This window comes from Genypterus blacodes, unplaced genomic scaffold (assembly GCF_046128005.1).
Source record: "Genypterus blacodes isolate CSIRO-AG114 ecotype Tasmania unplaced genomic scaffold, CSIRO-AGI_Gbla_v1 ptg000007l_1, whole genome shotgun sequence".
NCBI classification, from domain to species: Eukaryota; Metazoa; Chordata; class Actinopteri; order Ophidiiformes; family Ophidiidae; genus Genypterus; species Genypterus blacodes.
In genome coordinates this window covers 2,267,501-2,291,562 of record NW_027466821.1, presented here as the reverse complement: position 1 = coordinate 2,291,562, position 24,062 = coordinate 2,267,501, and the positions used below count along the sequence as shown (strand labels likewise).

At 44.4% G+C, this 24,062-nt stretch overlaps 1 protein-coding gene across 2 annotated transcripts in view; it reads right to left on the bottom strand.

The window, feature by feature from the left end:
* The window catches only part of dock4b (dedicator of cytokinesis 4b), an 85,342-nt gene that overhangs the window by 24,553 nt on the left and 36,727 nt on the right, over positions 1–24,062 (bottom strand). For both annotated transcript variants that reach the window (XM_076151473.1, XM_076151479.1), the window contains exons 9-31: positions 22,097–22,178; positions 21,913–21,973; positions 21,604–21,736; positions 21,052–21,140; positions 16,868–16,993; positions 14,903–15,027; positions 14,260–14,422; positions 12,334–12,440; positions 10,354–10,507; positions 9,754–9,851; positions 9,341–9,424; positions 8,868–8,968; positions 8,131–8,212; positions 7,428–7,598; positions 6,157–6,349; positions 5,776–5,912; positions 4,538–4,672; positions 3,508–3,606; positions 1,869–1,963; positions 1,714–1,789; positions 1,139–1,239; positions 752–810; positions 21–169 (exon numbers count right to left, since the gene is read on the bottom strand). In XM_076151473.1, coding sequence (XP_076007588.1) covers positions 21–169; positions 752–810; positions 1,139–1,239; positions 1,714–1,789; positions 1,869–1,963; positions 3,508–3,606; positions 4,538–4,672; positions 5,776–5,912; positions 6,157–6,349; positions 7,428–7,598; positions 8,131–8,212; positions 8,868–8,968; positions 9,341–9,424; positions 9,754–9,851; positions 10,354–10,507; positions 12,334–12,440; positions 14,260–14,422; positions 14,903–15,027; positions 16,868–16,993; positions 21,052–21,140; positions 21,604–21,736; positions 21,913–21,973; positions 22,097–22,178 — 2,620 coding nt within the window. The remainder of the gene's footprint in view (positions 1–20; positions 170–751; positions 811–1,138; positions 1,240–1,713; positions 1,790–1,868; positions 1,964–3,507; positions 3,607–4,537; positions 4,673–5,775; positions 5,913–6,156; positions 6,350–7,427; positions 7,599–8,130; positions 8,213–8,867; positions 8,969–9,340; positions 9,425–9,753; positions 9,852–10,353; positions 10,508–12,333; positions 12,441–14,259; positions 14,423–14,902; positions 15,028–16,867; positions 16,994–21,051; positions 21,141–21,603; positions 21,737–21,912; positions 21,974–22,096; positions 22,179–24,062) is intronic.

Genomic DNA, 24,062 nt, shown 5'->3' with positions numbered 1-24,062 from the left:
TATTTTTACTGGCTGCGTACCTGTTTGAAATTGCCACTGCGTCGCTGCTCCCAGTCCATCATGTCATGGAAAATGGGGATCATGACATTCCGCAGATCGGGCTGAGGCACCAGCGTCACCTCCAGGAATGGACCAATCATCGCTGGGATAAAGTTTAACTTGTGTTCCCCTGGAGGAGACGGGAGAGAAGGTCAACATAGAGGGTCTCTCATCACCTCATCCTTTAACAAGCCACATTAACAACGCCAGGGACACTTTGATCAACTGTGGTTTCCTCTGAAAACATTCCAAGCATTTTTAATTCTCCTGGTGTAGCTTAAAATCCCTTATTATTATATTATTACCGGAGGGACACACATACAAAGCAACACATTCGGAAATGATTAAAACACTAAATTGTGTATAAGCACCAGAGGCTCAGAGCAGAACAAAAGCATCCGCAAAAAGCAGGAGAAAGCAGGGGCACACAGTTTGTTGCCATGGTGACAACATTTTGGCAAATTGACAGCTGAATGGGTTTGAGCACCTACAAAGGACTTTTTATGATGCAGAAGTTACTTTTGTGATAACCGATTGCATCAGAGCATAAAGAATACAAGAGCATTCACCGCCACAATCAGAGCCTTTGCATACTACTGCAGCAGTGGGTGATGGGTAGTTATTTTCAAGCACCAAAATTAACACATAAATGATTAATTCTCATGATCGATCATTACATTTAGACGCACATCAAATCTCACCAACATCCTACCTAAATTCTGCCACATGCTGAAGATCTCACAGCCCATCATGACCCTCATGTCTCCGTACCTGCATGACAAAATGACACTGTTGGAAAAGTGGACTTGCTGCAGGCGTGCACAGACTGAGAGGCTGAAAAAAAGCAGCATGTGGAGTGCTCATTATACCATATGTGATATTCAGAACAATGTGTGTGTGTGTGTGTGTGTGTGAGAGAGAGAGAGTGAGAGAGGTCTGAGACCATAATAAGAGAATGGGACAGAGAATTGGATGCTGAGTGAAAGTGCTCATTACAGGCCATCCAACTGTGTGTGTGTGTGTGTGTGTGTGTGTGTGTGTGTGTGTGTGTGTGTGTGTGTCTGTGTGCGCGTGCGTCTGCAAAAGAAACAATGCATACTTCTCCAGAATCTTCTTCCTCTTGGAGGGAGAGAAGGACTCCAGCTGGAGGCAGGGCTGATTGATAAATATTACAGACAGATAGAAATAGGAGTCCCACACCTGGAAATTACATAAATAAGAGCAAAGCTGTCAAAAATATTCAGGAATCCAGACAAAAATGATGCACTGGTGTCAAGACATTCTTGACATTTGAGTTGTGAGTCATTTGGATCTAAGTATCATCGTTTAAATCCCTCCTGAAATCAGCAGAGGAGCATTTTTTACAAGCGTTTTATTGTACTTAGCTATTACAGGGAGGTTCTGCTGTTCTTTCATGTAATCCAATTGTCACTGTGTTTGTGTTCTGGTTTTTAATTTTATCTTGTGCCCTGAGCTTTTATTGTGGTTTAACTGTGCTTTGTTTTGAAAGCGGCGCAGCAAATAAATCCTCATAATTATCATCACTTGGAAAAACTGTGCTTGCTTTGCTGCGTGTTACCTAATAAAATTGTTTCTGTGTGTGTGTGTGTGTGTGTGTGTGTGTGTGTGTGTGTATGTGTGTGTGTGTGTGTGTGCCTGCACTTTAAGTCCTACCTTATAGTCAAACTTCTCATTCAGGAAGTTTTTCCTCAGGGCGTCGGACAGATAGAGGACAGTTGTGATGATGACACTAGAAGGACAGAGACAGAATGTTATTGACGTCATCCCCATCCTACAGTTACAATTTGTGCACGTGTCTGTGCTCTTACTTGTTTGTCAGCAACCGCATCACGGTCCAGTCTTTGGGGAACATTTCTGGTCGGATAAGGATCCTGAATACGGTGAAGATCTGGAGAAGGAAGTCCTGGAAGACACACAACAGATGTGACCTTTATCCAGCCTTCACATTATGCACAAGGCACGAACACACTACTTTTAAAAGAAGTGTTCTTCTATTCCACCAAGTGGCTGGTTTTCTTCTCTGTAATGGCAAGATTGAAACACTAGATTGGACACAATTTGGGGACGAATGCCACTACTCCTTTGCGAGCCACCTGATGAATGGAGATCTGAAGTCATGTCAAGCCAGACTGAACACACTAATGGAGACAAATCACAGGTGACAACACTCAGGTGTTCTTAGCTTCGGGGCTGATGAGCCATCTGACAGTTCTGTCATCTCTGCTTTCTTTCGGCTTAGAGTACGCTACCGATGCATAATCTATTAAGTTAATTATCATAGACGGACTGAAAGCATATACAGTAGCGCTGCTCCATATTGCATGCATGTTTCAATTTCTTCTGACGTCCAAGTGCCACAAACTGAACATCTGCAAGAACCGGACCATCACCTTTCAAAGCTTTCTGATATTCGGCCCAATTGATAGTCATCCTCAGTGGGAAGAACTCGCGACCTCATTATTTTCCCTGTCTCTCCTTTGGTGTTCGCATCTCGATGTTCCTCGCGCAACGTGACCTCGCTGTCGAGCTGCACTCGTTGTGCAGGACTGCAAATGTGCACATGGGAGGTGCAAATACAAAGATTATATACCTGCATGTACTCTATTTGTTATATGGAGATTTCCACTCATAAAGATATTTATATTTTTTAATGCGGTGGTTCTTTACATAATTCTGGAGGGGATGGTTAACTCAGACCTACATTGGGATTGGCATATTGTTTGTCTTATGCAGCAGAGGTCAGGTTGGGGTTAAGAGCTGTCAAAAACATGTCGTCTCATATCTCCAATGAATGCAACGCATTTGGCGGGCACGACCTCATACGGTAAATTCCGATTGGGAGCTTTTCTGATGCTGCACTGAAGCCAACAGAGATCATGGACGTGGGTGGAGGCCAAACTCTTGCTAGCAACAACAGCAAGAGATTTGACACATAGTTTAACTTCACTTCACTTAATGCAATTTGTTGAGTTATGGGAGTATTTATATGGAAACTTTTCTCTAAGAGTCAAAGATGTGATCAATAATCAAGGATGAAAGTGTGGTATAATGGTAATCAGTGTGACTGGAGACTCGGTTCTACAATTGCTATTCTATCCTACGCTTGTGCCGGTGTCCTGCAACCACAACCTATTACCTCATACCTACAAGCACACCACACACCCTCTTGTGTATGATAGTCTAGTCTACTCACTTTATTACTAATAAGTCCCAGAGAGAAAATTATTTCCAGCAGGTAAGAGAAACTAGATTACACAAAAGCACGAAAATGAAACATAATGAGGCAAGAAAAAGACAAAGCATACTAAATAATAGACAAACACAATTACAAATGAATGACTCAACCCACAAGCACAGTGAAGTGCAGTCACGCAATAAATCCAAACATTAATTCTTGTTTGATGGCTGAAGGGAATTACTGCGTTCTCTAGAATGTGCAGGTCTTACCCTCAGGTCGTCTTTGTTGCTGAAGGCTTGCAGCAGCTTCTGATAATGCCTGTCACTCATCTGCCGCAGGAGAGCCAGGAGACACGCCACAAACTCCCCCTGCAGGAGAAACGATTATCAGAAGTCTGGTTTAATCATTTAACACACTACTGCTGCTGCTGCTACGGCGTCAAACTTAAGCTCAGATTTAGTGCCTCATCAAGTCATTCTATTACAGTATAATTGCAGTCTCGTCTACGGGGGCATGTACTATCATGGTTTAAATCATTTATTAAGAAACTACTTATAAGTAAGTTATCATATTATTAGGTTACATTATAGCTATGAACTCATGGCAAAGCATATTTTTTCATTACAACTTAAACGTCAGTTAACAATATTATTTTAGGATTAATCTGCCCAACAATGAAAGACACTCGACATAGGAAGACACTTGCATTTGTATGATGTGAAGCATCATGCCCACTAGTGGTAGTTATATGGTATTGCAATGTCATCAGATCACTTGCTTCCTCTATTGAATGCCTCACAAACACTAAAGCTGCATCTGATCCGTCTAAAGGTTGTTTTTCCCCCCATCATAACAACTTTCAATTGGAATCTATCTAATTTTGGTAACCAGTAAGATAAAATAGAACACACCTTCAACCCTTCAACCCTCCTTGAGCTTCCATCAGCAGTCAGTGATGTGTTGATTTTGTCATCCATCATCACCATTACCCTCGTGTTCAGTCTTAATTATTGCCATTACTGTTAATAACCTTATTGGAATTATGGCCGCCACAGCAGCAACTCATTTACTATCTGTAATTACTACTGAGTATTTAGTTGAGTCCCAAAACAATTTGCACAGTCGTGTTTCAACGCCCTCTGTCACACACACACACGCAAACACACACACACACACACACACACACACACACACACACACACACACACACACACACACACACACACACACACACACACACACACACACACACACACACACACACACACACACACACACACACACAGACAACACACGTACAGTGACATCCTGAAACTGCAGTCTCAAGGCAGGTCCGGCGGGTTGAGGCCTGTTGCTGATCTCCAGGATGGTCCGCAGTAAAACTCCCAGCAGGCTCTCCACGATCAGCTCCACCTCCTCCGACACCACCGGCTCCTGCAGCGGCACACACAGCATCGTGAAACACAGTAATTCCTGTGTTTTCATCTTGTATAATTTACATCCAATTCTTGCTTTTCAGACATCAGAACCCTCAAGGATTAATCGCCCGCTGTCGTCAGCGCCAGCGGGCGAAGCCTCTAGACTGTAATTGTACTTTTATCGTGGTTTTAATGAGTCTTGAACAAGTGAAAACAGAGACTAATAAGGTGTTCCGTGGCTATGGGGAACATTTTGAAACGATAAATTGACAGAGAAACAGAATAAATTGAAGGTAAACTACAAAGGCAGTTAAAGATTAAAAGCTACTGACAGAGAATGCAGAATGAACTGTAATGCATGTGTGAGTCTTTGTACGTGTGTGTGTGTGTGTGTGTGTGTGAGCGTGTGTGTGTGTGTGTGTATGTGTGTTTCTCTAGTCTCTACCTCTGACAAGACAGACAGGTCTTGGACGGGGCGATAATGAGAAGGAGCTTTCAGACTGGCACATTGGCTGCCACTGCTGTCGCTTCCCTTTACATGTGGTGCCAGTCTATGAGTGTGATTTGTTTGCAGGAGTCTCTGTGTGTGTGTGTGTGTGTGTGTGTGTGTGTGTGTGTGTGTGTGTGTGTGTGTTTGTGTGTGTCCTGCTGGGCATCTTTACCACAAGCTGCCCCCTCTGGCATTGACGAGCGACAATCCAGGCACAGGCAAACACACGTGAAAGTGACTGCCACCGTGCCAGTTGCTAAATTGATGGGTCTCATTACCAAAATGCTCCGCTGCCAATGTCCCTGTTACCGAGACTAATTGACCATATTCACACAACAAAGCAATCTGCTATTGTGATGTATAGGCCAGAAAATCACCGTGTGACTATTTTCCAGTTACCATGGTGATCATTCTCTCATGGATCTGACGGAATTCATTCAATGCAAATGCAGAGGAAACAGTTTAACTGTGTGTTTAACTGAGTGTTATACTGCATGTTGCTATTTTAATTGACTATGAATTTGATGCAATTTGATGCGGCAGATTGGTTAGCTGAGGTGATGCCGACTCAGTGAGGTTTACAATTGTCGTCTTTAATTGTTTAATGCGATAAACAGTATGATGCTCACCACTGTGCCATTCTCCTCCTTCTGGATGAGAGAGAGCATGCTGGTGAGGATGCGGGCGCACATCACCAGATCCCTCTGCTCCTGCATGTGGACCTGAAGGACTCGCAGAACCACAGGCAACAGGATGCAACGGGATTCTGCAGCGTATACACACACAGACACACACACAGACACACACACAGTCATATAAATAGTATAACACTTGACTCTGGCGCTTCAAAACAGCTTGTCTACGTTGTTTATTTTTCCTCCGTTCATAATTTGTATGCATGGAATTATTGTCTCATTCATTTTCTGTGTTGGGATGCAATCAGTGCATTAATGAGCTCTAATCGTGTATGCAAATAAGCCGTACATCTGCTTGTGCGCACGCTTCTCTACCTGGGTTGGTGTAAAGCTGGCTTTCCACCGTCTTGGCAATGCACTGCAGTTTCACGGCCTCCAGGGGGCACTCGGCGTGGACGGTGGTGGGCAGGCTTCCCAGCGTCTCCCTGACGAAGCCGGCCACCTCACGAACGGTAAAGATCTTCAACAGCTCGCCGTAAATCGTCGGGAAAGTGCGCAGGAACACCGCCTAGGCAGAGGGGAGACGACGTTTACCTCTTACAGTCAAAGCAAAGGGTCGCTTTGCGGCCAGAAGATTCAAGCTGCAAATTAGACTACAGGGCCTAATTTGCAATCTGAATATGCATGAGTTTTGTATTTTAAAAAGGGCTTTAGTAAGGAATTCCAACATTTTTGCCCATCTTTATCTTGCTTTCATCCAGGGCAACAGCAGTAGCATTGACCTAATACATAAAAACGGACAACAGAGGTCTTTGTACCTCTGTTGAGGTACAAAGACCTTCCTCTTTTTTGGGGAGACAAAACAAAATTGAACACCTTGAATCGCTCTCCTAGAGTGGATTTGGTTGGAATCTTTGCCATGCAGGATTATGTAGATTAAACTACAGGACCGGTCCGTGGGGAATGCTGTGTGTGTGTGTTTGCTTGAAACACTGATTCTTTCTCCCTGTCAAATACTGCCACATTCTAACTGCACAAATGAAAAACAAAAATAACTAAGGAAGCCTGGCAGACAAAAGAAAAATTGTTTTTTAGGGCAACAACTTGTTTTACTGTTTTACTCGATCAATTCTGCTGCAGCAATAACAACTTCCACTCCTCAGTGGTTATTGTGAATTCAGAGTTTCTCAGCTATAAGGGGACTGATGTGTGTATGGCTGTATGATATATTTTGGAGTGCACAGATGAGGAAGAGGAGAACAGACAAACAAGACAATTGAGAAAAGATGAAGAACGTAACAAGAGGCCAAACAACACAGTCAGAAAGACAACAACAGCACAGCCAAGACGCACACACACATACACAGGTGTGGGCAAAAAAAAAACACACACACACACACGTCTGCATGTGCACAGCTGTTGCTTGCTGGGTAATTAGGATTATCGTGGGTGCCTTTAACTGGTTTGTTTTAGTTTTGCTGGAAATCAGTGAAGGTGGCTGCCTTGCTGTGCAGACCTCCCTCCGGAAAAAAACGAAAATCTGCCACAGAAATTTCAGGACCCTCTGTCAGAGTGAAATTCAATTACATGTTGTTGCTGCATTAGGAAAAGCATTGTGTGTTGAACACATACACAGACAAACACACCTGTGTTTGTGCAACGGGACTGGTGCCTTTGTTTTCCTGCGAGAGGAAGAAGCGTATGGACATGAAGAGCTCGTGGATGCAGACGCGGAACTCGTCTTCGTTCTGGCCTCCTGTGGCCAGCGAGAAGAGCCGGCGGGACTGGATGATGTACTTGAAGATGTACTCGCTAGCCTGGGTGAGAGTAGACACAAGGATCTTTTTATTATCATTCATTAATTGACAAGTGATGAAAGAGACGAGCAAGTGAAAATGTAGAATGATGCAATGCTCAATTTCACTCTTAATTCCTGGAGCATTAAATGGTAATCTGCTTGGTTTTTCAGTCATTATGATCGATGTAATGTGGGTTTTCCAACACTAGAGGCACTGCATTCTGCCTTTTCTGCTGATAAAAACTGCATGAGGTGTTATGGACAGATGAGATGAATGACACAAGGTGATGGATTCTCTGCTGATAGTGGAGATAGGAGTGGCAGTGAGGGGGTACACATTTGTTGTGTACAGCTATTAGTGTTGTGCATCTGTCTGAAAGGTGCAACGGTGTGTTTCTGAGTGTGTATGTCCACATGTGCGCAATTGCAAGCGTGATTAAATGCAAGGGCAGCTGCACATAAATAACACTTAAAAACACAACATCCATCTGGCTGTGTGTATCTATAATGTGCGTGTGTGTTTGTGGGTCTGTGAGTATACACACGCTCACCTTGAGCACCTGCTGTATGTGATCCTGATGCTCGGCGTCAACAATGCGGTCCACGTACCACTTCAGCACTTTGATCAGGTCCCTGGGGCACACACACACACACACACACACACACACACACACACACACACACACACACACACACACACACACACACACACACACACACACACACACACACACACACACACACACACACACACACACACACACACACACACACACACACACACACACACACACACACACACACACTTCTTTGAACATTCTCGCTCTGGTTTGAATTTAAAGTCACTATAACAGTGTTGGCAATTAAATAAATGATCTCATCAGGTATGAAACATATCGTTTTAAAGGTAAAAGAAATGAAAGTCAAGGAATCTTGCAATAGAATTCTTTATGCGCCCATTAAAAATGCATGAAGCCCCACAACACGCAACCTTAGCAGGTACAGGGAGTGAGAACAAGGCTGCCAGTGAGAACAGCAGGCTGTGAAAATGTATATATGCATGTGTGTGACTGAGTGAGCGGTGTGAAAGGAGAGAGGCTGGTGAGGCCAAGGGGAAGCAAGCACTGTGTGTTTCACTGTTCCTCCGCCAGGGGGCACTATAATCATTTCTATGCACACTCGAGTTAACCACATCAAAGCGGCGAGCAGTGGAGAGTGGGCTGTGGACGGAAATCCAGCAGATTGGGTGGCCTGTGTGATGAGTCATTAGAATGCAACCATCTCGTACCTGTAGGACAAAGCTCCAGCAAAGTGGCTCTCGATGTAGGTGTCCATGACGGGTTTGAAGTGCTGGAATTTGCTGTCCTGGAGCAGGTTGATGATGTGAACCTGAAAGAAAACAGGAACACAACAACCATCACCGGAATGTTGCTACTGGCTAGAGATAGAACTTGATGAGGGATCTGTTCTCTGGATTGATAACGCCTAGATGATGGTGTCTCTGTGTTTGTGTGTGTGTCTGAGGGAGGGAAAGAGAACAATCACAGGCTTCACTCCATCAGTGCAGAACAGATTGGCTCACAGAGTTTTTGTTTATGTAATTTCTTCTTTGGTTTCCTATAAATCATAATTGTGCAAACGCTACGGGCCTGGGCTACACAAATATGATCATGGTGGATGTACGCACACCTACGCAAACACACGCAAACACACACACACAACTCACACAACAGAAAACAGCAGTCACGATCATCAACTTACCAATGAATCAAACACCTTCAGTCCATATCTCTGAGAGCTTTCATCTAGAATACCAAACAGAGTGTCCAAGGTATCCTGGAGAAACTGGGGGAGGAGGACAAAAGGTTGGTTAACTTTTTATTTTGAAACTGTTTTAGTACTTTGGTGTGTTTGTAACTGCAAAAACACAAAAAATAATAACTTCCATGGAATTCTAAGGAATTTTGCACATGTGAATCTGAAACTACATTAGATTTTTTCTCTATCCAGACCTCAAGACCATAAATGGGTTGGAGTGTGGATCAATCAGTACTATTACAGTGAGGCGGTGCGGAGTTGCTGACCAGCCGCTTGAAAACACACCGACTTCAATCAAATAAAATGCAATCAATGTTGTGGAGCCAACAATAGTGACAATACAACGGTGGACCTACTTTGACAATTTCTGAGCCATCGATCTCCTTCAGCTTGGAGAGGCTGTCATTGATCCTTTCGGGGTGAGCTCGCCACTTCAACAGGTCCAGCATATCACCTAGAGCAAGAGAGAACGGCGCACAATGAAGAAATAGAGGAATACAGGGATTGCAAAGCACAAAGAGAGACGGAGAGTGGAAGTGACAAGCACAAGCGATAAGAGAGATGCGCCTGGTGTTTGTTTATGAGAGCATGTGTGTCTCAAATCCCAACACATCATCAGACGCTTCATTTATCGCTCCAAAACTCTACTGATTCCAAACAAATGATGACATTTTCAAGTGAGGAGGGTGAAAGGAGATAAAAAGTCATTTTCCCCGAGTCGGAGTCCCCAGACAAACGCATTAATGAAACATGAGCCTCTAAAAAAAGACTCTTTGAGCTGTCTCTGAGGATTCTCTTCAATGAGAACTGTGTGGTTTTTGCAATCACTTGAGAATTTTGGCGTGTTTGTGTGTATACATGCCTGCATTTGTTTCTAACAATTTCTCAAATACATGCAGTATTATAATTTTTTTAATCAAAACAAAAAATAGTTTTCTGGTAAAATAGTATCTCACCGTTCTGTGTGAGCTTGGTGGAGCAGAGGAAGCTGGTGATCCAGAAGGACTCCTTGGTGCCTTTGAGAGTATGGTTGTTGGCCGGGAGGTTGGCCTTGGAGAACGGCAGCTTCAGGTAGCGTGAGCAGTCTGCCAAGTTTGCGTTTTCCTCGCACTTTGAAGAGAGAGAAAAAAAGCACAGAACAGCAACAAGGCGTTAACAGAATAAGATACAAGGCTGCAATGGAATCAGAAAAGTTTTGCCGCATTCAAGGTTTCATTGGCAGGTTTGTCGAAACAGCTCATTGCATCATCTTCTCTGGACCCTACAGCTCTGTCCTCACAGGATATATCTTGCTGACTTTTTCGATTTTACCCTGACCACCTTTTCCTCCCTCCCCTAAAGCTCCTATTGCACACCTGGCTGTTTGAAAGAGAAGAGAGGAGACATCTTTCATTTCTTTTCCTTCCAAAAGTTTTCCCCTCATCTTCTTCGACAGCTTGGGCTGAGTTGGGAACAGTTCTTGTGTGGCCCCCTGAAGCTCTCAGAGTCGTGATATGTGATGTTGCCCAGGTCTTAGGTCTGAGCCTCAATATGTTTTATACCACAGTGGATACAAGTAGAGACTCTGATTCTGTGATGTGTCATAATCACCACAGGGGCAAATATGCTTTTTGAGGTGAGAGGGAGACTGTAGAGAAAAATTTAGACATTCCTTGCCGGGGTGAGGAAAATATTTTTTGGATTAGACTTCACTTTTGGGTCCAACATTTTACATCTCCAATTTTAAAACCTGCAGGGTTTTATATAAATATCAAAGATTTACTGCTTTACCGGTTGAGTAGGATTAATATAGAAAATAGAAACGCATTGATCCAGCACAGAACTCTAAACACAGAAAGATCAACAGCTTCTTTATTTCATTTCTCCCCTTTCCATAACACAGCCTCCTGGTAATGCTGAATCCCATAAATCAACAATGAGATTTTGTTGTTTTGGGTTTTTTTTATTGTGCAGCCTTGATGCACAGCTGAGACCGTTGGAGCTCCAAAGCCACCACCACACACACTTTGGACTGATTCTTCTGTGTCTATTTTTGGTTCTGAGGGGGAGAAAGAACTAGGCCATGCCAGTTTCATTGAGCTTTCCGCAACTTCCATCTGGCATTTGCATGGGCCTCATCGGTGGGGGACGCGGGGCTACCAAAAGCTGCACTCTAAACCTGCCAGGCTCCAGGGTTAGGGGCTGTTCGGACAGAAACTGGCAATATGAGAGGGGAAAGAGGACAATGGAGAATGCAGAAACTCGCTTAGAGCTAAATAAATAATCAGACTTTTGGTCAGTGGTCCGATTCGTTGCCAGTAAAACACATGAATGTACTCTGTTCCTTTCTTTCCATGGCAAAGCTTGAGGTTTCTGCACACACCCTTTTGCCTGCATATGAAAAAAAGCACGTAGCCTGCAATTATCCTGAATTACACCCAAGAAGGCCTGCGGGAGCTTTTAATTGTGGATTTCATTTGCTTTAGTCACTTGATAATTGAAAGCCAGTGTTATGAGTGTCGAATGATGGGTGCTGGGAGTATTTTAAGGTCTGTAAAATGTGGACGATAGATTTAAAGATTAAGTCAAATCCGGAGCAATATTCATCATTTCAGTGTGGGAGAAATGGTGCAGTGGCAGCTGAGTACTCGCTGTCTTTCTCAAACTCGCACTCACGCACACTTTGAACCTCACAGCCTGACAGTGTTACGTAAGTAGACGTTAGTCATCGGTCTGTGGCGGTCATGTGAGTTGTTTGTCAGCCTCTAAGCAGTGTTTTTGCAGAGCGGCCAGGGCCTAATCCCATCCAAATTAACTTTGACAGCTCCTCTGAGATGCAAATATTCAGTGTAACTCAAGCTGCAGGGGGAAAATAGAACATTTTGAGACTATGGAAAATGCATCTACACAAATTCATTTCCAGTCCAGTTCTTGTGGTGGGGGGACACCGGCCTCACCTTATGGATGATGAGCTCATGGGTGCCATCTGGCAGCGTCCTGCCATCCTCCTGCATCAGAGCGACAAAGGAGTAGCCAAACAGTTTCTTCTCTCCTTTGTCTTTAGCTGTCAAAACAACAACAACGCACATGAGATTGCATCCTGAATACACCAGTACAAGCAGTGTGTGTGTGTGTGCATGCGCATGTGTTACTGTTTGTGTTCTTGCTAAGATACACACACACATACAGTAAAAACAGAAAGTAGTTATGTCTGCTCATCGTTTCTTTCAGTATAAATTAATACAGTGACACAGTAGAAGTGATATCTGGCCTTCTAGCTTTACACACTAATTCATAAAATCTGTGATCTTAATTTACAGTCTGTTATCTGCTTCATCTGCTGCTTTAGCGACTTTTATCATGTGCATACAAGCAGGAAGTCAGTCAGATGTGTGATGCTAGAAAGGCTTGCACTTCCTTTTCACTGCAAACACCCCAGATTCATTTGGTGTTGTGAAGTTTGTGTGTGTGTGTGTGTGTGTGTGTGTGTGTGTGTGTGTGTGTGTGTGTGTGTGTGTGTGTGTGTTCGTTCAATCAGTTCTAGGAGAGAGGCCCCACCAAGCTGTATTAAAGTTAGAAAATTGAATTGAACCATTTCCGCAGTCTTACCGCGTTAGACTCTAATATCATACACGTTATTGCTTACAGGACAAAAGCCTGTGTACTTTTACTTTTCTTTGTGTTTGGCTCTTTTCGAACTCCTATAATCTATAAACCCCCGCAGCCTCAGGCACAAGGAGGCCGGGAAAAAAAAGCGTGGTGCTTGGCTGAGCTGGTAGACATCGCTGCAAGTTATAGTTTAAAACCCATAATAGATAGTCTATTGCATGCACTATGCTATTACACAAGGTAATGGTTCAGAGGCTTGTTAGGGAGTCAGGAATTCACACTGAACAGGGGAAAGTCAACCAATCAAATCCGATTTATGTTGTCTACCAAGAGAAACTCAAGGCTCCCTAGATGGTGATAGCGTTGCTAATAATAATAAACTACTGTTACTACTGCAACAACTGCTGAAGAAGTACAAAATACATCAATAATCATTAAAATAATGCAAAGTGCTGCATTGCTAACGGCAACAAGTTGTTCCGAGTTCCCTTAGCGCCATTTTAGTCACAACACAGACTCGACATCCAAATCCACAATTACAACCGAGCTGCAAAACAAGAACGCAGTTTAAAAGCATATTCATAACGCAAGCTTTCAGTTTTGCATTAATTGAGAACACATAATTTGCTAATCTTGTTTCCTTGGGCAGGTTGTCGTGGAGTTGGCGAGCCCCGATATGTGTGATATCATCCCCCTGAGTTTGGTGTCACCACAGGCCTAAATTAGAATCTTAATGGGAGAGTGTGGAGCCCGAGGGCAACAATGCTGCCACCGCCAGCAGTAATAAGGCCTCTATATCTCCTGCACACAGACACACAGCCTCCAGAACAACATAATAACACTGGCTTGTTAAGAGGAGAGGAGGCACAGTCACAAAGATGCCACAAAGACGGCGAGCAATAGAGAGACAGAGAGAAAGACAGACATATTTTAGTCATAATTAGAGTTTTTGTCTCATTAGGGAGCTGAGACTTTGGACAAAGAACTCTTATTAGAAAAGTGTTAAATAATAAAACAAGCATGCCTGCACATGTTGTGTCTTTAGAGGTGGGAATGTCCACAGAGAGGGAAATAGGGAGGCTGCCATCATCTCAAAACTAACTAACCAGAGTCCAGGAAATACCGAAATACAATTGAAACAGGAATGGGGACAAAGGTTTCACCTCTTAATCTCAGAAATGACAAGTAAGAGTAGCTGATGCAACAACAACAACATGACTGCCCTGTGTGAAGAATGTGTTTGCTAAAGCTTCCCTGGATTCTTTCAGACTTACTGGAGCAGTGCCTGAACTCGAAACGGACGTGCGAGCCCCGAAACATGTCGACGGGGATGGGCAGCTTGATCTGCTCTGCCCAGCGGGGGCTGTTGTTGTGGTACAGGACCAAGGAGTGGTACTCGTCCCCACCCGGCTCGCCCGAGCCAGCAGCCACGTGACACTGGAAGGGTGGGGAAGGAAAAAGAGGAAGTGGAGAGACGAAATGAGAGGATGGCGTGAGGGGGGATTGAACAGATATGAAACACAGAAACCAATATGTCGAGAATAGTTTTGTCTATCCCATGTGCGTGTTTGTGTGTGTTCAAGGGTTGTATGCCCTGTGGTGGCAGCAGCAGCAGCAGCAGCAGGGGCAGTGGCAGCCGGTTATAAGTTTGATTCTATTTTCTGTCCCAGGCTGAGACAGCGCAGGAAACCACAGTAAACAGCCTGCCACAGCGCTGCACCAGAAACGGGCTACACACAGGAGAGACGCGGCTCTCATCTGGGTCAGCGATATTTAAATGAAGAGCTCTGTGCCAAAATAAGGCTTCCACTACTGAGAGGACCCTTGCTGCTATACAATGATGAAAGCAAAGATTTAAAGAGGATTTGTTTACCTCCAAATGCAGAATATTTTGTTCATCATGTTTGATGTGTTTACCTTGAGGATCTGACCATCGATATCCAACACATAGACGGTGATCTCGACATTCCTGGCCACGCTCTTGCCGCCTTTTTCAAACTCTCCTTTCTCCAGTGTGACATAAAGGTCGTTCCTCATCTCTCCTGCAGGGAAACAAAGGCGACGAGAGATCAGTTATACATTAAATGCTAGGATTACTATTATATTCTCTATTGGCTTCTCTTTTGGTTTGGTTGCACATTTAAGATGGTATTTAGGATGTATATATATATTTCTTACTTTGACAAAAATAGATACCAGTATGAAATATTTCTTATGGACTTTTGTTTTTGTTTTAAGATTGCAACTGAATGTACAATAAGGCGGGGCTACAATAAGGTGCACTTCCATTTCCTTCTATAGGGGAAGTCAAAATGGTGCAAAGCGCTCTAGAGATGTGGAGAGAGAACACAGGTCTGTTTCCTGTATACGTCGAGCTGTGGTCAAACACAAGTTCCCAATATACAGTATATGTGTGAGAGAGAGAGAGAAAGCAAGAGAGCGAGAGAGAGAGAGAGAGAGAGAGAGATATTGTGTGTGTTCATCATATCTATCTCTAGGGTCAAGATTGATTTTCTGCTCTTAACAACAGTAACCATGGTAACCCAGGCGCTTTCTATATACACACACGCCCGCGCGTACACACACACTGTACCAGTCTTAGGTGCGCACACACTCATGCAGCAGGACGACAGACAGACAGGAACAGTTTCCTAATGTACAATGGGGGAAAAAGGGAAGTGGATGTGGGGGGAGGAGCAGCTGGGTGCAGAGGGGAGTCTGACCGAGAGAAAGAGGGTGAAGTAAGACAGACAGAGGGAGGGGGAGAGAGAGAGAGAGAGAGAGAGAGAGAGAGAGAGAGAGAGAGAGAGAGAGAGAGAGAGAGAGAGAGAGAGAGACCCAGCGTCGCCCAAAGGCAGACTTACACAGGCAAAGAGGGTGAGAGCGTTCGATGCTCGGGGTTTGTAGTCAGACAAAGAAAGAGACAGTGAACATAAATCTGTGTTAGTGAGGCGCTGGGGGAGCCACAGTCAGTGGTTCCCTTTTATGTGTGTGTGACCAGACAGCACACTTTGCCTCTTTAAAAGAACAGCGCACTCAAAATACACGTCCATCTTTCATAAATTAATGAACACACACAGACTACATTCAGCAGCACACACACACACACACACGTGCACGTTTGACATGTAAATACAGTTTTACCCCAGTTTTTCGAAATCTTACATTCATACGGATATACATTTGTTACCAAGGCAACAAGGACCCCATTCTGCTCAGCCCGAGGGTCTCTGTGTGTCATTACAGAACGTCATTTAGAGGAGCAGCTACCCAAGTGAGCCACATCTACTTGCATATTTCATCTGGCTGAAGGCACCCTTAGGTGAACGTCAAATATCTCTCGCAAATGTACAAACAACGGCTTGGTAGAGGTGTCAAGAGTTACCAAGGCAACAAGGTTTGAAACAGCAGGTCAATGTACAGGAGCAGTATTGAGGTCTCAGCTAAAATGTTGTTTTAATGTAATACACTAACAGTCGGACTATATTAAAATGCAATATTTAAATTTGTCTAACATCTTCCATAAAGACTAAACCTTATCACATAACATTTTTACACAAGGAATCATCAATTTGGGTATTGAAGGGATCAAAACACTACAAAAACCAACATTAAGATATTGTTTTTGTGTATTTTACAGTGAAAATTAACATTTCCCCAAACAAATGAAAAGAATCTGCCAGAACCAATTTTTTTTAAAAAGATTTTAAGATTTTTTAGAGAAATTACTTTAGTTTCTTGATTCCAGTATTGCAATCTCTCATCTTTTACACCTTCCTCTTCATGATCGATGATAAGCCAATATCAATTTCTGTGTGTGTGTGTGTGTGTGTGTGTGTGTGTGTGTGTGTGTGTGTGTGTGTGTGTGTGTGTGAGTCCCACCTGGCATGATGACATCAGAAAAGCCCAGTTTCCTGGTGATGGACACGCCGCGGGTGAAGAGGACCATGTACTCTCGCCTCAGCTGCTCGATGTCCCCGTGGAGAAGCTGGAGCGCCACCGCCAGGCCTGAAAGGATGAAATGACCAAAATTATCCGACCGTGTCAACCTGATTTGTACGCTGTTGTCTCATATCAAGGCGAAGTCGATAAAACACTTAAAATACATCACAACGCTATGATCCCTTAACTATAAAAACAATCTGAGACAAATGGCTTCACGGGGGCAGTTTGCAAGGTTTATTACGGCTGCTGCGTGGACTTCAAAACAACATTTTGTGTACTGTAAGCAAACATGACCCCCCCTGGACACACACACACCAAAAATTCAACCCACCCATGAGTCATCTCCTGCACTGTTTATTAAGAGGAAATCCTACACGAAGGCTGGAGTCTCAAACCAATATTCCTATGCAGTAACTCCAAATGTTATTAAAGCACCGGTATTTACAGTTTGAAACGCTTCTCTTGACGTCCGTGTGCATGTGTTTGTGTGGAGAGACGGACAACGCAAATAGCCAAACAACTAGGGAGTGTGTGTGTGTGTGTGTGTGTGTGTGTGTACGAGGCACGACGGTGATGATGATGATTGTAGATGTTTTCGGGAAGTGTTAGGGCGGCGGGGGTGCAACAGTTCATTAACTAGGAGAGGTTTCAGTCAACACAGGGACGTGACTTGCTTGTAAACCTGTTAGCGACGCGCCAAACTACACGGGGCGACGTCTTCCAAACACAATAAGGGCCTAGCACAAAGGGGAAATCAACACGTACACACACACAAACACACACACAGACCTGTAGCTCATTTGCTTTGGAACGAATCAGAGACTGAACAGTTGCAAAGTGAACTAGGTCAATCAAAAGATCAACTGGTCACCTTCCAGCTGGATAAGAACTTCTTCAGATCACGTTCATGCCATAAACAACCACAGTCAGGCTGGAATCGAACCAACCAACCAAAGACAAAATTGATGCTTTTGGATGTTTTGGTCAACACCCAAGGGAGATAACTGTGTTCAGTCTATGTTCAGACCTGCTGGAATGGACCATACGAAAGGGAAACAAATGCCTTATCTGCTGGCTCTTTAATGTGGATCAAGCCTGTGGCATTCACACATTCACACACACACACACACTCTAAAAGCTACAGCAGGACAACAATGAGGCGAACCAGCTTCCTTACTTTTTTGGCCTACTGACACAAACACACACAAACATCCCCCTGCTCCTTTTTCGCTGTCCTCGGCCCACCCTGCCCGCCTCTCCATTACATTACATTACATTACGAGCATTTGGCAGACGCTTTTATCCAAAGCGACTTACATTACATTACCACCCTTCGCAGAGGGGGGAGCAATTGAGGGTTCGGTGCCTTGCTCAGGGGCACCTCGGCAGGGGCTCGAACCGGCGACCCTCCGGTTCCCAAGCGGAAGCACTACCCACTGAGCCACTGCCTCCCCCTCACCTGCCTCCCCCTCCCCCTCCACCCACAGAAGAGAGAGAGAGAGACAGAGAACAGAGAGAGAGAGAGAATCGAGAGAGAAAGAGAGACGGGGACAAATAAAATGTGCCCAAACCAAACTGGCGTAGGTGTGAGCAGCGTTATCTACTTCCTCTCACGGGTAGTTTCAATGGATATTGGGCGACACTAACGCTCAAACGCTTTCGGCTCTCGCGCTGCTCTCTTCCGAGGGAAATCGAACAAGCGGGATCGTCATTAAAAGTAGAGCCATGGCCTCCTCTCCTTTCCTCTCTCTGCCCTGATTACCCAAACACCCCCAGCACTGTTAAAGTTCAGAGCATTCATCCCACCGTACCGCCCAGCTAATTGGATGCTTAATAGGAGACTTCTGACCAACTGCTAGGGCTGTTTCGAGACAAACACACACACACACACACACACACAGTGAGGCAACTTCAGACGCGCTCAAAGGCGAATCACCTAGACGGGCACACATCGATGGCGTCAAACACACAAGCACACATAACATTATCTCACCCTGCTGCACACTGCTACTTTATTTTAATTGCCCTCCTGCCACTAGATGTAATGAATGGAGGGACCGAAATTATGCACGACCTCCCGTAACGCTGACCTGTTTTGCGAGAAGATGAAACCTTTTTTGGTTTTGTTTTTTGGTGTCTAGACGAAAAGCAAACTAAATCTATTCGATTCTGTGAACGTTGCTGCAGTAACCCTAAATGTCCCACAGGGGAGAATCGGATTCGGATGCTTGTTTAGAGCGGAAAACGGGTAACAGAGTTTAGGCGATGTGTCCTGGTAAGATTCCTGACCTGAATGTGAGAAACCGCTTATGCTTCACCTGACAGTCTTCATCAGAGCGATTAACGATGAAGAGCGGCGGGGTTAGAGGCAGAAAGGACAGATGGGGAGGTAGAGGAAGTGAACGTGTCAATTACACTCAATATCCCACGGCTCATTATTTAAAAAATTATCACATTTCTACTAGGTGTGTGAGAAAACGTCAGCTGTTATTTCCCCAGATCAGATTCTTCTAAGGGGTGGAAATGTCATTTTGGAGTCTAATGAGCCGTTTCTTTCCTCTAATGTGCTTCTGAGCTCAAAAACGCAGAGGCCGATCAAACGTTCAGCTCGATCAATGAGCTCAGCTGACAGATACTCAATAGCCGCCAAGCCAGTCTTTCTGAATCACGTTTGTGTGTATCGTGTGTGTACTATTTCCAAATTCCTCCTGCCAATGAAGTCATATCATTTTGATTGATTGGATTGATCAAAAAGTCTCTATGTCTGTCTGTATGACAGCATGACTAGAATACTTGACGTAACAGAGAGTCGACCTTAAAATAGCTTGAAATGTATGAACAGTAACCCTCTAACCCCGTCTAATTGTGGATTGTTCCTATTTAAAATTTTGCCCTCGTATTTATTAGCGGCGACTATCGTAAGCTATTTTGTGAACCCTATGAACTTTGTTTGGGCAGTCAACCAAGATATTTGGGTCACATTCAAGAAATAGGCTACAGTGATGCTCTTCCACGCACGCACACACACACACACACACACACACACACACACACACACACACACACACACACACACACACACACACACACACACACACACACACACACACACACACACACACACACACACACACACACACACACACACACACACACACACACACACACACACACGTTGGATTATTTGCATGCATTATCTACATAACTTCAAATTACACATGAGCGAGTGTGTCTTATTTATGATAATGCGGCCATTCAATGGTTTAAGCAACAAAAAATGGAGCTCCGAGAGGAATTTGGGAGAACCCAGGGAAGGAAACGCCCGGAGGAGAGGATATTACTTTCCATTTTAGCTTCATTACTCTGCTTTATGTTTTATCTGAAATTAATTTTGACTTGTGTCGTGCTTATCAGCTCGGCTTTACGTCTCCATCCATTCAGCTGCCGCTCTGTCATGCGGGATGTTGGCTGCAGTTTCTATTGTTGTCATTATTACCCAATGCTACTCGGATGATGGCGGCCCGCCAAATGACTTTGTGTCAGTCGGTGTAATCACTGCGTCCCTCCACACTTGCGGTAGATTATCCCTGATAATTTAATAACCCCGCGCTGTGTGACTTCTCCTCAAGTCATTTCTGGTCTTCTAAGGGAAGGTGGAGTTGACGCTGTAGATCAAACTCCTGCACATTCATGTAAATCAGCATTAAGACAAACCTCTGCTGAACTGTTGCAGCTGCAAACTGGAGACAAATTGTGTACGTTATTTTCATATGGAGGATAGATTTGAATCTAAATCACATTGCTTTGATCTTGAAAAAACTCAATGTTCTGATTTGCCACCAACCTGTTGCTGTCGTTCAGCATGACACGTTTGCTGCTATCGTAAAAGAAAGGAATCATCTAAATGTATATGCAACAGTTCCGCGCTTCCTGCAAGACAGCTCCACATGACAAATGATCCTTGCTCCATAAAGAGGAAGTTCACTCCGACTGACCGGAAATCTCACATCAAGATCTCGAGAATGTATCAGAAGGAAACGCACATGTAAATCATCCGATGCCGTTCCATGTTGTTCCCTGGCTGCGACCTGGCAGAGGTGAAGTGTGATGTGGGTTCTTACCGGTGTTGGAGCTGGACAGGTTGTATCTGGAGTTGGCCTTCTTGATGATGTTCTCGTGGATCTGGTGCCACTCGCTCTCGGTGTTGCACCTTGAGATGAAAAGAGGCAAGGATGAGCAACTCTCACCGACTGCAGCGGCGTTGCACAGCACCCTTAGGTTAGGATTGGTCAAATGGTATCACCTGATTCTCGGTTTTATACAAATACAGCCGTATAATTGTAAGTTGTAGGTTCATCCAACTAATACATCCCTGGTGAGTTCCTGTTGTGTTTTTTTTTTTTTTCCTTGACTGTTAAAATTGTCTAGTCAGTTCGATCCCGCATCAATTTAGGTTAAACTACTCCTCCCCCCAGGCAGTGCACTGTGTTTTACCGCCACTGGTATTGAAAAAAGCATTGAACGGCTGAAGTACAACCGAAAAAAGTGCATTAACACCAGAGAGACGGCCATTACTCTCAGTTAACAAACACATCAGCTTTTGTTGCAACGTGTTTTTAATCATTTCCGTTTCCATTCTAGAAGCCAAAGTTAAAACGTTTGCTTTGACTTACGCATAGACTTTGAGCAGGTGGTCGTCTTTGGAGTCAGCAGTGAGAAGATCTGCAATGCTGACGACGGCACAACCAAAAGGCCGCCTGTACTGTACGCTACACATGTTCTTCTTCTCCCCTGCGCCCATCCTCCCTACACACACACACACACACACACACACACACACACACACACACACACACACACACACACACACACACACACACACACACACACACACACACACACACACAGAGGCATTCAGTTATAACAGCACCAAAGAGATTACCATACATATGTGCTTTACTGTATGCTTGAGTGATGCCTACCTATTCTTATGATGTGCACAACGATGTATACATCCTTTCTTAGATCGCTGCTCCCCAAATCCTGGCAAACAAAGTAAAGAAACACATTTTAAAACTCTTCTTCAATCGTTGGGAAATTCAGTTTAGAGCCAAAATAATCTTGGCAATAATCTTGGATAAACAAGGTTTATTACACAGCACTCACCACAAATAGCGTGCATTGTCTTTCTGTCTTTTCCGGCGACTTGGGCAGCCCGCTCTTATTCAGCCTGACAAAGAACCTTTCACTGCAGGAGAGGAGAGACGAAGGGACAGAAGAGGGGAAGGAACAGCAAACAGAGACAAGTCATGAACGGCGACCAGAACTGTGGGCACAACGCAAAGCCTGATCATTATCATGAGCTAATCAGACACCTCAGATATGATAATAACCCACACAAACCGCCAGGGCTTTACACAGGGGATTCTTGAGTAAGATTGAAGTGACTCAGTGAGGCATATTGTGAGTGTAAACACCATATAGTAACTGGAGAAATATTGCGAATGGAAATCGCAACTGCGGTGGGAATCGTAAGAGGGTGGGCAGAGTTTCATTTCAATCCGTGTGCGGTTTCTGCACACCTCAGCACGTTTTAAGCACTTTTACTTTTGATATTTCAGTATATTCCAGAGCAAAAGCTTACTTGAAAAGGCTGTGAATGCAAGCAATTCACTATAAAGGACTTTTTTCATCATGGTGGTAAAAATAGAAACGCATTAAGCATCAAGGACTTCCACGACTACAACAAGCTGCAATGTGACAACTGGAGAAGTCTGTTGACAGGTTTATTGTGTGAACAGTGCTGGCTCATACCATGGATGACGTGTATATACTGTATACATCATTTGGTGGAAGCAAAACAAATTCAAAGAGCCTCACTAAGCAGAATGCACCGTCTACAAGGAAGAACTGTGGCCTCAAACGCCCCACGGCGCCCTGGCACAGGCATGAAATGGCGTGCGTGATGGGTAAAAACAGAAAGGACGGACACAGGCTGCCTTTTCATTCTCTTTGTACTCTGTTCTCGCTCTTTCACGCTCAAAGCGAGGCAGCGGCGGCTCCCTGCTGGGCCCATGTCTCATCCTGGCTGGCTAGCTGAGGGCTAATCCAGTTAGGTGACTTTCACAGTCCTCGATAAGCAAGAGAGAACATCCTTGTAATGCACGGCGGCTTTGACAATGAGCCAAGTCGCTGGCACGGCCACGCGGCGAAAGCTACAGTACGCCGGGCCGTACGGGAGAAAGAACACTCTTGAACAAATCCGACATATCCTGACTTCATGCTGCATATGGTTTATATTGTTTTAGAACAGACCGTGTGTTTACAGCTGCACAGTTACTCAGTGTTTTTATAAATATGGAGCAATAGGAACGACGCTGATTGTTAATTATGCAAAAATAAGGACTTTCATGCATATATTCCTTCAGTAAATCCCTCCTTAAATCCCTCGTATGGGAAAGAACCAGTTGAGATTTGAGTTAGATTCCGTTGTTCCTCATTAGCCGCCCTCTGTAACTTTCCGGACCATTTATCCGGCCATATGGAGACGGATTCCTATGCATTAGACATGAGAGCTGCACACGATTTCCAAACCCTAATTAGCGCAGTATTGTCTAAACCCCGACTGCCAATTAACAGCCACTCCTGCGAACACGGACCCACAATGCTCTGTCTGCACACCCAAACACACACGCGCACACACTCGTCTCTCTCACAGCTGCAGTGTGCTGATCACCCGAGCCAAGAGGACCAATGTCCCTCCGGTGGGATTTTATCTCCCTCTATCACCGCTTGCATTAACATAACATGAATGGCCGATTTCCCTCCCCTCTGGGCCCCCGTGCGTCGCTCACAGCTCCTTCTACTTCCTCTTGTGTTAGCGATGATTGCGTTAAGAGCTTGGAGGGGGGGTTTGTTGGAATAGGGAGCGACTGGTGTGTAAAATATTTGGTAAATGAACTGCCACTGCCGGTTGACACCCACCCACCGAACCCAAATCCTCCCCAAGAGGCCACGTGGAGAGAGGAGAAAATGACTCGGCAGTGGATTTGCAGGGGGAAGGGAAGGGAAGGAAGGAGAGAGTGTGAATATGAAAGGAGAGATGTATACTTTTAATCCCTGTTTGGACCAT